The sequence below is a fragment of the Coenobita brevimanus genome, chromosome 26, assembly GCF_032717465.1.
Source record: "Coenobita brevimanus isolate Jiangsu-jjx chromosome 26, ASM3271746v2, whole genome shotgun sequence".
Lineage (NCBI taxonomy): Eukaryota > Metazoa > Arthropoda > Malacostraca > Decapoda > Coenobitidae > Coenobita > Coenobita brevimanus.
This window is the reverse complement of record NC_136979.1, coordinates 45,391,524-45,406,752: the sequence shown is the minus strand read 5'-3', so window position 1 is coordinate 45,406,752 and position 15,229 is coordinate 45,391,524. Positions and strand designations below refer to the sequence as shown.

The window sequence follows — 15,229 nt, the reverse complement described above, 5'->3', positions numbered from 1 at the left end:
CAGCCCAGACCCACCTGCTGCCTTCCTCACCTGCATCCTGCCTATTGCCGTGCTCACAATAGCAGCATGAATATTACAGTGTTAAATTTTCATTCTTTCTGCAGTATGACAATTATATTCATTTTAGGCAAATATCTACACGTAGTAGTGACGGGAAATTACTAAGGCTGTATTTAACTCTCTTGAAAAAGTATATCTAAAACTGAATAAAGTTCTTTGGATATAGCAAGAGTTAACTGTAAAATATATCATCAGATTCAAGGAGTTAACCCTTTGAGATTCTGATGACGCATTTTCGCATCATTTCAAATCCAACATCAGAGATTCCGATGTTGCGTTCATGTGTCATTTTAAGATACTTTTGTAAAATATTCACCATTAATCACGTTTACACATCATAACAAAGAGATTTGAGCATGATATTGCAGAATGATTGCTCTATGCGTGGCGAGTACTGCACAGCTGGTCTGACTCATGGCTTTGTCTCATTATTGCATTATTCTTGGCAACTATTTTTTACAGCACGGTATAAAGTTTTGTTTTTTTTCCTAACTTCAACTCGTCACTTTGACTTTTTATATTCTTTGTTTTCCCTTTTTTGAGCATACAGTACTACAATAAAGTACAACCATTCAACTTTAACATGACACCAAAACCAGCATTCTATCATGAAAACTATACTTACAAAGACCGATCAAAGAAAAAGATCGCTAAGCGAATATATGGCCAAGAATCATACGAAATTGTGATTCTTGTTTCTTTCACTGTGTCGTGCAATAACATGCATAAGTTGACATAAACTATATATCATTATAAAGGAAATTTATTCTACGTTTGCATTGTTTAAACCATGTTTATATACCTTTAGTTTTTTTTTTTTTTAAGGTATAAAATTTTTGGTTTTTGCCCAGCTTCAACTTGTCAGTTTGATTTGTAATTTTCTTTGTTCTCCTTTTTTGAACATAACAATAAAGCTCAACAGGATCAAAATAACACCTCAACCAGCATCCTATCATAAAAAGTGTATTTACACTGACTGATCAGAGAGACCGATCAGAGAAAAAGGTCGCGAAGTGAATATGCAGCCAAGAATCATTAAAAAATTGTGGTTCTTTTTCCTTTTGCTGTACCATGCAGTAAAATGCAGAAATAACCATAATCTATAGATCATTGTAAAAAAGTAATTTATTGTACTTTTGTGTGGTTTAAACCAGATTTATATATCTTTATTACCTTTTTTTTTTTTTTTTTATGCTGAATATTTTTGTACGACAAGGTATAAAATTTTTGGTTTTCACCTATGAACTTGTCATTTTGACTTTTCATTTTCTTTTTTTTCCTTTTTTGAACATGCTGCGATAAAGTACAACTATTTAGCTTTAAAATGACACCAAAACCAATATTCTATCTTGAAAAGTGTATTTACACAGAACGATCAAAGAAAAATATCATGACGTGAAGATGTGGGTTAGTGCGAGATTGGCTAACTCTAGCACGGACATAATCTCCCTGGCCCAGAAACATGATGGGGTTAAATGAATAATATTATATGGTGGTAGCCATTACAAAATACTTGGCAGTTTAGACTTCCAGTGTCATCAGATGGTTAGGAGATTTTTTTCACTCTTGACTCATAAAGACCACACAAGTGATGAATAACCCCCTCAGTATGATGACATAATACAGTACTTTACTTTTTTCCTGGCACTTCCAGTTGCCTTTATTCAACATGGGAAGACCTGTTGCCTTGAATGGATTAGTGACGGCAACAGCCAAGCTCCTCCAGTCTGATGTCTCTCCAAAGTAAATAAGATCATGTTGAGGAAGGTAGACTAAACTAGTAAAATATATAATACATCCTTGGACTGAAGGGATAAAATAATGTGGGGTAAGCCTTATTAAAACAGATCAGGATTTGATTCAGTCACATGTACAGTCTGGGATAAACCTCATCCACTCATTTCACCTCTTTTTGCTTCTCATTTTTCTCTGCTGGCCTTTGCCAATACATCTACATTCTTGTGAATGTTATGTAGTATTAGGCTCTGAGAGTCAAGGAATGTGTCTGTGATTTGTATACATTTTTACAGAGATATTTGAGGCTTGGGTGGGAAAAGGAAGTTGGGGTGATGATCATTGTATGAGGCAGGCTGAAAAAATAAATAAGAAAAAAAAAAAAGGTGTCAAAGATAGATTTGCCATGTGGCAAGCACAGTCGGAAAATAAAAAGCAGGATAAGAGTTGTGACAATCATCTTTATTAATGCTGAAACATGGCACTAATAAAGATGTTTGTCATAACCCTGATTCTAGTGATTTTCTTAGAAAAATTTCTCTGCAATTGATGTTGGCACCATACAGTAGAGTAGTACCAGTACAGGGTACCTTCCATTATCGTAAGCATTTATTGTACTGAACTAGCAGATTCTTGCATTTTTCTCCTGTTCAGTATGTTTATATTGCATATTTGTATGTAAATAAAGTCTTAACTGAATTACACAGTACCTGTATACTCCATAAATATAAAAAGTACGCAGCTGTATATAATAGTTTCATTACCACCATTATGTTACCTTCATTTATATTGTAATACTTTTGGTTAAGTAGATGGTATGGTCATATGAAGAGAATGGGTGTGAACAGTGTGTTGAAAAGGTATATCTGAGCGAATTTGATGGTGGGGGGAGGCATGGTAAGCCAAGAAGAAGGTGGATAGATATGGTAAATGAGTCGGTGAGAAAAAGAGATATGGAAACTGATGAGGCAAAGGAATTGATGAGGAATCGACTTGGCTGGGTGACTTGTTTGCACTTTATGATCAGGGTTACCACCCCTTTTTAACTTGATAACCATTGGATTGGCTGTGTTGGATGGGTGAATATGAAGCTACATCTGGAATAAGCTATACCTATCAGGTGAAGCCAAGTTTCCGGGCCTTGAATGGGAGTATGGTCTATTTAGTTGGGCATATATTTTTTGTTCTTTTCTCTTTTTTTGGTACTCTGGACACTGCCTCACCCAGTCTTAAGGTGAGATTGGTATGGATGATGAATTACCAGTATCGGTATACATTTTGAGTTAGTGATTCAAATGTAGGTCTACTGAGCTTTCCCTCCCTTTTTATTATTCACATACTGTAGACCTGAGGTTCCTGCCATCTTAAAAATTCCACTTTACTGCTTGAAGGTAACTACGAAATACCTCTCACTGTTGTGTTTCACATGACAACTACTGTTTTAAAGTGTTAGTTGGGAGAAGGAAATCAGTTCCTGGTGACTGAAAGTACAGTAGCTATAGCCAGTCTATTTTCATGTGAGGGAACAAGGCCACTCACAATGTCTTCTTGGCTGCCAGTAAACTTTATCCTGCAGTCTGCACTTGGCCATCAAGTGAATTGAAAGCGGTTACAAATTTTTGTCAGATGTAAGTAAATGTGGCTATAATTATGACATTCCTTACTTTACATTAGGCGGAAACAGCGACAGAGGAATGAGGGTCCTGTTTGTTAGGCAGAAGCAACAACAGAGAGAAAGTTTTTTGTTAGTGAAGAAACTTCTCCCTCCCCCCCCTCGCATTGTGAGTGTTATGCTAGGTGTTTAAGGGTCAGTTTCCCATCCCTTTAAAGCCTATAATGCAGCTGGGTTCCCTTTCTAGACCGGAGCTTAGTAAACTAAGAGAGACACGGGGCACAAAAACTCAGGGCAATAACCTTACACGTACATTGGTAAATTCTAAATGTGGAACAGGTAGATGTCACAAACAGGAATCTAGGCAATCACATAACATGTACGGAGATAGGGAGTAGTAGTATCTCGCAGGATGCTGTTGAGACAATAGTTCAAGATAAAAGTGTATAGTACACTGAACAGCCTTAGAGTGTTGGACAGGGGAATCAGTCACTGTGGCTTTGAGGAATAGGTAACGTGGCTATAGGTCTTATGTCACGGAAGTATTGTATTACTAGGGCCGAGTTGCACATTCACTTAAGTCACTGTAATACTGTTTGGTTTGCCCAGTCACTGTTTCACTGTTGGTTTTCACTTCTGGTCCTGTGACACTGATAGAATTTGGGCTTAGTTTCCCTCTAGTATTCTAACACACGGCCCGATGTTTAGGTCACTGTTTCACTGTTAGTTTATACTTCCGGTCCTGTAATTCTGATAGAATTTGGACTTAGTTTCCTTCTAGTATTCTAACACACTGCCCAATGTGACGATGTCTGTGTCACTGTTTCACTGTCACTGCACTTCCACTGTCACTCACTGTCGGAACTGGGTGGAGTGGCGGCGTGGGCGGAGGGCAGCGGGAGAGCTCACAGCCCAGCTCCTGAAGGGGGCGGAGCTCCGCTAGGGGCCTCCATATCCTGCGGCCACGGGATCACTCATAGGGGTGTCCTGTCTTGTCCGGGGCTGCACACGGCGAAGGGCCCCACACTGTCGGGGCTGGGAACTGGGGTCTGGCCCTTGGGACTGGGGCCGAAGAGTTTCCTGAAGCGCTCACTCAGGCGCCTGGCGGAGGACAAGTATCGTCTACGTCGGGGTGGGGAAAGGTCTCGCCCGGGGCTCCTGGGGGTGGCCCCAGGGGCCTGTCGGCTGAGGTCTCCTGCTGTCAGGGGTGGGCTGCGGCATCGGCCTCCATCAGAGTCCATCAGGTAGGGTTCCTCTGGAGCTGGCTGTGCGGAGAATAGCCCTGGAGATAGCACAGGGCCTCTTCACGGATCCTTGAGGTTGAGGCCTTCCTCCTGAAGGTTGCCTCATTGGGGATGGACAGTAGAGTCATCTGCGCCCCCGTTGGTTGGCAGGTCTGATGCCAGTATGCCATCTTGTAGTGGAGTCACAGGGGGAGAGGGGCTTTGATGCTCCTCCTTGGCACAGCTGCTGGCCGTCGCTGGGTTCCCGTGGGCAACGAAATGAGGGTGGCTACCGTCCATCCCTTTGTCGTAGGGGCGACTACCAGCCATCGCCTGGGCCCGACTCCCTGATGGGGATGCAGGCAAAGTGCGGCTACCAGCCGTCACTTGCCTGTACGCGCAGTTACCAGCCGTTGCCTGAGCCCCGTATAGAAGACGACGTGCCGACGAGGAGCAGCTGCAGGCCGTACCCTGCTGACGGGCACGGCTACTGGCCGTTGCCTGTGTCCTGTCCTCTGAGGCAACTACAGGAGGAGAGGGGACGTACCCTTCTCTCCCCAGCGTTGCTACCGGCCATCGCTGGTTCCCGTAGGGGGGTATAACACCACCTGACGGGCGAGCTGCTACCAGCCGTCACTGTTCCTGTAGGGGGGTGTAGCAGCACCTGATGGGGGAGCGGCTACCGGCCATCTCCTGCCATGTGGCCCGGCTACAGGCCATGGCTCTTAAGGGGGAGCAGCTACCGGCTGTCTCCAGCAGGGCAGAGCAGCTGCAGGCCGTCTTTGGGATGCCTTCCGAGCGACTACTAGCCGTCTCTGGGAGGTCTGAGCGGCTACTGGCTGTCTCACAAAGGGCACAGCTGCTGGCTGTCGCTGTGGTGCTGCTTGGAGCTAAGGAAGGAGCTCCACCCCGATCCTGTCGAGGGTCAGCTTGCCCGCAAGGTAGTCTCCGTTTCCTGCTATGGTGGTGGCGGGTGAGTTCCGGGTCATAGGGATGCACAGCCCGGGCGGACTTATGTCTCTGTTGTCCGGGGTCTGGTTGCTCTCTGTCTGCCCCTCCGTAGGCTCCTCCCTGGGGTGTTGTGCTGCCCTCAGTAACTATTCCCGGCATTTTACCACCGTCGTCAGGGAAAAAGTCACATCCCCGTGACTGGAGGTGATAGACTTTGGTGTTGTTGGTGTGGTGCACGGGTTGGAGATGTTAGAGGAGGGCATTCCATGCTGTGGTGGCCGGGTTTTCGTCCATTTGGGTGTTGCAGGTGATGAAGAGGATGGACGGGTTGGTGAAGGTGCGGAGGAGTCGCAGGAGGTGGAGGGGGCCACGGACGTGATGTTTGTGCCTGAAGGGCGGCATGGTCCCATGTGGCTCCTCGGATTCTCATGTTGGTAGGTCTTGTCTCCTGTAGAGAGCTGTGCTGAATGCAGGAGATCGCCGGGGAGTGTGGGGTTTTATGACGGGGGAATGCGGTGTGGTGTCTCTGGGGAGTGGTGGTGATCGGGATTTGTGCTTGGTGTAGCGTGAGTGTGATGGGGCTCGTGTTAGGAGAAGGCGTGTAATTTTGCGGTGAGGTGGGTGTGGTAGGGGTGGGGACATATCGTGTGGGTGGGCGTGAGAGGCAGCTGGAGCGTGTGATGGTGGTTTTTAGGGTGGGTGTGGGTGGTGAGTTAGGTGCATGTGGGCGGTGTTGGGGAGCTGGGGATGGTGGGGAGGATGGCGGGGTGCGTGGGGACCGAAGTCCGGTGAAAGGGCTGGGAGTGGTGATGGGCGGTGGGCGAGGTGAACTGTGGGCAGGTGGAGGAGAGGTTGGTGCATGGGCGAGACATGTGGTGGTGGGCGTGGGGGATGGGGAGGACGGTGGGGAAGGGGTGGGGGAGAAGTCGGGAATTTGCGGCGTGGCGGATCTTCAGGTGAGTTGTGATGTGGCATGATGGGAAGAGGGATGGAAGAGGACGGAGAGGGGGAGGCGGAGAGGGAAGGCGAGGGGGATATGTAGCAGTCGTAGGAGGTAGGGGGAGGCGGGGCGGACTTGGTGGGTGGCATGGGGTGCGGGGTGGGGGTGGAGGAAGCGGGGGTGCGGAATGGGAGCACATGGCGATTCCTGAGTGTGCGGGGCGTGTTGTGATAATCAACCGTCACTTGGTAGGAGTTGGGGACGTTGGTGATGGTGTAGGGTCCTATGAAGTGAGGTGCAAGCTTGTGGGGTGTAGGGAGCTGTGCTATCATGACGGTGTCGCCCGGCTTGTACGGGTTGGAGATGGTGTCAGGTTGGAGGTTTAAGTTACTATGTAGGTGAGAAAGCCGCATTTTGAGATGGTGAAGGGAGTCAGAGGTGGGGGAGGTGGCGGGGGGTTGTAGGTGTTGCCGCATTGGTAGGAGGACAGGTGCTTTCCCAAACACACGTTCGTAAGGCGAGATGCCATCCTCTCATGGGTAAGAGTTTACAGTATGCCCCATTGCACGATCTTGAAACTCAAGATGTGAGGTAGGCCCCAGAACCAGATGGGATCTCTAACTGGATATTAAAGGAATGCAGATAACAAATGGCAGATAACATTCACGGTTTAATTTTGTTTTCTCTGCAAGAAGGGAAAGTGACTTGGGAAAGGAAGAGGGCCAGTGTGGCACCTATTTATATGGGAGAGAACATGGAAGAACCCCTGAACTATAGACCAGTGTCCCTGACCAGCATGGTTGCAAAACTGTGTGAGAGAATCCTGAAAGACAGATCGATAAAATATCTGGACGAGATGGAAATTTTGACAGAAAGTCAGTTTGGATTCAGAAGTGGAAGGTCATGTGTTTCCAACTTGTTGAGCCTCTATTCAAGGGCGACAGATATGCTACAGGAAAGTGATAGTTGGGTGGATTGTGTGTATTAAGATTTGGAGAGAGCCATTGACAAGGTATCCCAGAAGCGACTGATGTGGAAACTGGAACACATAGGAGGACTGATGGGGAACCTCTCAGAGAGGATGAGAGACTTCTTGAGAGACAGACAATGAGGACAGTAATAAAAGACAGGATGCCTGGATGGAGGGAAGTAACAAGTGGAGTCCCACAGGGCTCAGTGTTAGCGCCCGTAATGTTCTTGATTTACATAAACAGTATGGTAGATGGAATGAACAGTTATGCAAGTCCGTTTGCTGATAATGCAAAGATCATGAGGAGAGCAGAAGGTGAAGAAAACTGTAAAATTCTGCAGGAGGACCTGGATAGGATTCACGATTGAAGCCGGATGTGGGAAATGATATTCGACGCAAAAAAAATTTAAAATATTGGAAATGGGTAAAAGTACCGACAGACCATCACTCACAAAAGTGAGAGAAGAGAAGGACTTGGGAATGCTGGTCCAGGATAATTTGTTGCCTGAAAAACACATTAACAAAACAGAGAGACGTACAATCTCTTGACTAACATAAGAGTAGCATTTCATTATGTGGATGAGGAGATGATGAAAAAATAGATAGTGGCCATGATCTGCCCCAGACAAATAAGAGAGAGGCAGGACACAAAAACTCCAGGCAACAACCTTACACGTGCATTGCTTAGTTGGACAGAGGAACGAGTAGATGTTACAGGCACAAGTACATTGGGCGATTACAAACTCTTATGTCTAAATATGGTTAGCAGTATCTCGCAGGATACTGTTTTGGGTCACAGTGAATAGCACTTGAGGCAGAGTGCCCTTAATTAGGGAAGTCCAGGTTTTCTGTGCGTGTGGAGTTGTTAAGGTTCTTCCTCACTGGGGAGTGTTGCTTAAGGCACTGGGGTCTGATTATGGTCTTAGTACGATGAGATATTTTCTGATGGTAGCGTATTTACCTCGTTACCTTCGACTCGTATTTTGTGTTCAAACTGTTACTGTTACTAACTCCACCACTTTGGTATTGTTATTGAATCTTATCAGAGGGGTAGCTCACTGCTCCGTCCCTTATACCCCTTGGTCACTTACAATGTTCACTGTAGCTATTATTCACTCCACCACTTTGGTATTATTACTGACTTCCATTAGAGGGTTAGTTCACTATTCTGCCTTTGCACTGTTTGATCACTGACACTACACAATTATTGTCACTCCGGTTGAATCTGGCACCGTGGCAGTCAGGTGCGCAGGCGGAGGGGCGGCACAGCTCCGCTACTGATCTGGGCACCACCGTGGGTCTCTGTACCTAGAGGCTACGGGATCACACACAGGGGCGTCCGTTCTCGTCCAGGGCTGTGGGTGGCGAAGGGTCCCGTGGTCTCAGCGTTGGGGACAGGAGTGCGGCCCTCAGGGCTGGGGCCGAACAATTGCCTGAATCGGTCGTTCAGGCTCCTGACGGAGGATGAGGACCTCCGCCGTCGAGGTGTGGGAAGTTCCTGCCCGGGAGTTCTGGGGGCGGTCTGGGGTTCCCGAGGGCTGCAGTCCCCAGGGCTTAGCAGTGCCGACAGGAAGGGGCTGCGGCATCGGTCTGCATTGGGGTCCATCAGGTGGATCTCCTCCAGATCCAGTTGTAGGGAGCAGAGGCCGGGGGAGACTACAGGGCCTCTCCAATACTCCTCTAGTCCTCTAGTCCCGAGACTCCCTCTGTGTTGGGGGCCGGGGAACAGGCGTCAGTTCCAGGCGGCGGAATGGCTATAGGCTGTCTACTGCTGTAGGGCCTGGCTACTGGCCGTGGCTTCCTGGGGGCGTGGCTACAGGCATTCGCCAAGGCCCGGCTACTGGCTGTGGCCTGGGAGAGTGGGTGGCTGCCAGCAGACCCAAAGGCACCTTCGGAGCAGCTACAGGCCATCTCCTTCAGGAGGGGTGTTGAGCGGCTACAGGCCGTCTCAGGGGGAACACCTTCGGAGCGGCTACAGGGGGTCTCCTGACGAAGGTGGGAGCAGCTACAGGTCGTCTCCTGACGAAGGTGGGAACGGCTACAGGCCGTCTCCTTCAGGAGGGGTGTTGAGCGGCTACAGGCCATCTCAGGAGGAACACCTTTGGAGCAGATATAGGCCGTCTCCTGGTGAAGGTGGGAGCAGCTACAGGTCGTCTCCTCATTACCCTCAGAGCGGCTACAGGCTGTCTCCTTCAGGAGGGGTGAGCAGCTACAGGCTGTCTCAGGGGAAACACCTTTGGAACGGCTACAGGCCGTCTCCTGACGAAGGTGGGAGTGGCTACAGGCTGTCTCCTTTAGGAGGGGGTTTGAGTAGCTACAGGCCATCTCAGGAAGAACACCTTCGGAGCGGAAACAGGCCATCTCCTGACGAAGGCGGAAGCAGCTACAGGCCATCTCCTGACTACCCTCACAGCGGCTACAGGCTGTCTCCTGACTACCCTCAGAGCGGCTACAGGCCATCTCCTTAGCAAGGGGCAAGCGGCTACAGGCCGTCTCAAGGAAGAAACCTTCAGAGCGGCTACAGGCCGTCTCCTGACGAAGGCGGGAGCGGCTACAGGCCACCTCCTTAGCGAGGGGGAAGCATCTACAGGCCGTCTCAAGGAAGACACCTTCAGAGCGGCTACAGGCCATCTCCTGATAAAGGCGGGAGCGGCTACAGGCCATCTCCTTGAAACCCTCAGAGCGGCTACAGGCTGTCTCCTTGAAACCCTCAGACCGGCTACAGGCCGTCTCCTTAGCGAGGGGTGAGCGGCTACAGGCCATCTCTGGGGTGCTGGCAGGAGCTGGATATGCAGCTCCACCCCTTAGCTGGTTGGTGAAGGCTCGCACAGAAGGTAGTCTGGTATTCCTGCTATGGTGGCGGCGGGCGAGCTCCCGGTCATAGGGGTGCGCGGCCCGGGCTGACTTATACCGTTGTTGCTCCGAGTCCCGGCGCTCTGTCGTTGCTCCTCTGTGGGCTCCTTGTGGGGGCGTCTGGGCGTTCTCAGGGGCACCATACTGCATTTTAAATAGTATCCTGCGCGATACTAAAACCCACAATCTTGACCTAAGGTTTATAATTACTCAGAATAATTACTCTTGTGACATCTACCCATTCCACTTCTAGACTTAGCAATACACGTGTAAGGTTGTTGCCTTGAGTTTTTGTCCTGCCTCTTTCAATATTTGTCTAAGCTCCGGTCTAGAGAGAGAACCCAGCTACACACTAGGCGTTAGAGGGACGGGAATCCGACCCTAAAACACCTAGCATTACAGCTATGGGGCAGGAGTGCTTTGGACCAGTCTGTACGCCAGAACAGCATTAAGACTGGTCTAAACCGGTCTAAAAGCCTCACTGAAAGCGTGAGGCTCTAGAAACTGGTAATTCCTAAGCAGGAAAATAGAATAGTGTACACCATACATGAACACACACAAAATGTCAAGAAACCAGGCATGCCTAATATGAGAACTAAAATCTTAACAGCCAGGGTTGCCCTGCTTTTAATATTTCATTCTGGTGTAGCGAGAAATCGTGACATCTTGCGTTCATTGCGCATGCTCCATCGGCTGCCAGACGTACGACTCATTCGCAACCGAAGCGCTGCAGAGAGAGGAACTAGCGGCATGATTGGTTATTTCGTACGTCAGTGGACTCGGGGAATTTTGTCTACGATATTCCTTACTGATTTCCCAGTTCAGTCCCGTAATTTTTACCAGTTTAGTCTTACTTGTCATTATAAGGTTTCTTTTTACTTTTAACCGTGTACAATGAGCCTAATTCGGTGGGCCAAAAATTACCTAGGACGAATCCTTGGCAATCGGCCATCAGATGATCAGAGCCTGTTGGATTGAGGGTTAAGTTAGAGCAGGTGGTCGGATTGTCCTGACAGAACTTTGACGCTCGTCTTTAGCCATGGAGGACAAATTCTGCTTCGCCATAGATCGAGGAGGAACATTCACAGACGTCTATGCTCGGTGTCCAAATGGGAAAGTGAGGGTGATGAAGCTGCTCTCAGAAGATCCCAGTAATTATGACGATGCTCCAACTGAAGGTATTCGACGCATTTTGGAGCAGGTGAGCTGGTGTTTTTAATAAGTAGTTGAGGTATGATGTGTTCCAGGTAAAAAAGATACGATGTGTGTCTAATAACAGTGATATGGTGTGCCCCAAATAGTGGAGATATGGTGTGTGCATTTTGTAGGAGTACAGGTTTCTCTCTTCATTCTGACTTGCCGTAAGTGCTTGGGATAGATTAAAGGCATCTACTTGCCTGAGTGCCAGGGGGTTAACTCATCCTCTTGATGCCCACAGTGGGGGCGGAGGGACGTTGGTTACAAGATTGTGACAACGTGAGTTAACTTTTACCTGGTCGTGGTGTAGTGGTATGCTGCCTGGCTCTCACCTGAGAGTCCCTGGTTCGATTCCCAGCATATTGGTAATTTACCAGACAGAAGATTGTAGGAGATAGATTATGGTGAGTGCCCTGGTGTGGTGATATGGTGTGCCCAGTAATCGTGATACGGTGTATGGCCATTAGTGATGATATTATGGTGTGTGGGAAGTAGCATTGATATAGTATATGGTGTGTCTCCAATAGTGGAGATATATTACGATGTGTACCTAATAGTGGAGATATGATGTGTACCTAATAGTGGAGATGTGGGTGTGTTCCTAATAGTAGAGATATATATACAGTATTATGGCGTGTACCTGATAGTAGTGATATATTTTGGTGTGTGGTAGTAGTGGTGATACATTATTGTGTGTATCTAATAGTGGAGATATACAGTATTATGATGTCTGTCTCATTTGTGGGCCACAAAGGTATCGGTGCACAGTTGGTCCGATGCCTACTGAAAACATTCGATCAACTGCTGATGTTTACCAGTGTTGCATTGTGTACGAAAATGTCTTAATATAAACAACATTTGCTATATGTTTACATATAGCCCCGACATCAGGGCTGTCAACGTGTGGTAGGTCAGACACTAATATTTCATTGACCTTCGTTCTTTGGTCCCAGATGGTTCACGCATAGTATGCATGGATATTTTTGTGACCCATAGTACCTAATTGTGGATATATTATGATGTGTACCTAGTGGTGGAGATATATTACGGTGTGTGCCTAATCTATCTATCTATTGCTAGATGCCTTAATCCCATAAGGGGTGGCCACAAATTGCCTCGATGTAGCCCTGTCCCCTGCCATTTCACTGCCCTGCTTTCAGTTCACATCCCCTGTGTCATATATGGTACCTTTCCACCCCATCCCTCCATCTCATCCTTGGCCTCCCCTTCCCTCTCTCTCCCTCCACCTCACACACACTCTCCTCATCAATCTCTCGCTTCCCATCCTCGCCACATGGCCTAACCACCTCAGTGTGTTTCTCCTGATGCATCCTATCACATCCACATCCACACCACAATGCCCCTTCACTTCCTCATTTATCAGTCTGTCTCTCCATGTGACTGCACATGCTCCTCTCAAATAACTCATTTCCAATGCTCTCGCTCTTGACTTGTGTCGCTCCAACAAGGTCCAACCTCCACTTCCATACATTAGAGTTGGTATCACAATATTGTCACGCAGTATTTTTTCACTTCCATGCTCACTTCCCCGTATCTTATCACTGCTTTTAAAGAACCAGCATATTTTCTTCCTTGTTGTATCCTTTCAAACATTGTACCATCAAAACTTCCGTCCTTACCTATCACATTACCAAAGTACCATACCTAAATGCACTGACATTTTCCATATCCTCCTTATTCAACCTTGCTATACGTTCAGTGACTTCATTTCTCTCAAAGACCATAACTTTACTCTTCTCTATGTTCACCTTTAGATTCCATTTATTACACACTCTCCCAAATTCATTAACCAAGCCTTGCAGCTCCCCTTCATCTTCACATAACAACACAGTATCATTTGCAAACAACAGTACAGGTTATTTCCACACACTGCCCTCTTTCATTAGGGCTGCTCCAACATCCACTGCCCTACCATGTATCTCATTTATAACCCCATCCATATAGAGATTGAACAAACATAGGGACATGACACATCCCTGTTTCAATCCAACTTTCAAATAGAAAAATTCACTCAGTTCACTGTCCACTTGCACTGCAGCCCTAGTACCCTCATGCATACTCATCATGGCATTCAGCAACTTCCCATTTACTCCTTATATTCTTAATACTTTCCGCAATGCTAATACTAGTAGTTGAAATGTGTAAAATATGTAAAATTGCCTGTATTATTGTTTAAGCAATTTCAGCCCTGAAACACAGTGTGGAGATGCACAGTAGCCTATTATGTTTTTTTTTTTTTTCCTATATTATTATGAAGAAGGACAGGTAAGAAAATTTAAGGTTTAGCAGAGAAAAAGACATCATACTGATAGGATTAGTACATTGAATTTTCCCCGGCACTAGCATAGACTTTCATTGTAGATGAGTCAGCTAAAAAAAGAAAAATCTGACAAGAAAATAACGAGCTTTGTGATGACACCAGCTTGGTGGTGGGCCATCAACCAGGCATTTTTTTTTTTTTTTTTTTTTTTTTTTTTTTTTTTAAACAGTGAAGTGTGATCTTTCGGGATAAGATTGCGAGAGACAGGTTGAAAAATGACTTGGGATGAGGTCATAGAGTGTGCCTTCAGGCATAAGGGACTGATTAGGGAGGCTTCCAGAGACTGAGCAGCATGGAGAGCTGCTATTAGCTAAGTGATCAAGACCAGTGCATGCAGGCATGTTGGAGCCTTTATAAATTAAATGAAATGAGTAAAATCCCTACATTTAGTCATGTGATGTACTGTACTAATATCAGTTCATAAATTCTGCATGAGACAGCCCTAGCATGAGTGTTGCGAGGTGTGTGCGTTTCGCACCAGTTTGGATGACTTTGGAATACGATTTGCTCTTAAATTTGATTGACTCCCTGTTGCGCCATTTTGGGTATTAAGAAAATGATTGGGCGTGTATTGGGCGACTTTATGTTATTGATATGGTTTTAATATAACAAAAAGTAAAAAGACATGGGATATGGCACATGTATATGTGGCCCATTATTCCTTATGCCCCATCCACACTAGGGCATTGTGAAGCCTAAGCTAATTAGCACCTCTACCTGACCAGACCATGCTTGACCCCAAATGTGTGTGTGTGTGTGTTGTTTACCTAGTTGTGATATACAAAAAATGAGTTATGCCCGTGGGGTCCCGTCTCTTTTTCTCAGTAAGTCAGACTTTGCTTTGAACTCGTTTAACTTTTTAGACTGGACGATCTCTTTGTCCAGGGTATTCCACAGGTCATTGAATCTATATGGAGAACTGTGTTTCTTGATATCCTTCAAACAGCTTGGCTTTTTCAGTTTAATTCCATGGCTTCTTGTTACCCTCCCATCCCATACAAACAGATCTTCTCTGTCAATTTGTTCTTCTCCTATCCCATACAAATAGATCTTCTCTGTCAATTTTGTCTGCTCCCATCCTGTACAAACAGGTCTCCTCTATAATTATTTTCTACTCACATCCCATACAAACAGATCATCTCTGTCAATTTTTCAACTTCTTTCGTGGCCCTGAACACAGCAGTCATGTCACCCCTCTTTCTCTTATGTTCTAAGGAAGGCAGGTGTAGTTTTTCCAGCCTTTCCCTGTTCGGCAGATCTGCCAGGCTAGGGACCATCTTGTTTGCTGTTCTTTGTGTTCGCTTGATTTTGTTTATATCTTTTTTTTTTTTTTTATGTGGGGACCACA

The 15,229-nt window shown here is 46.6% G+C and overlaps 1 protein-coding gene across 1 annotated transcript in view; it reads left to right on the top strand.

Moving 5' to 3' along the window:
* Positions 1–11,329: 11,329 nt before the first annotated feature.
* The window catches only part of LOC145394208 (5-oxoprolinase), a 103,903-nt gene continuing 100,003 nt past the window's right edge, over positions 11,330–15,229 (top strand). Inside the window, exon 1 of the mRNA XM_080268197.1 lies at positions 11,330–11,544. Within this exon, the coding sequence (XP_080124323.1) occupies positions 11,383–11,544 (162 nt within the window). The 5' untranslated portion in view covers positions 11,330–11,382. The remainder of the gene's footprint in view (positions 11,545–15,229) is intronic.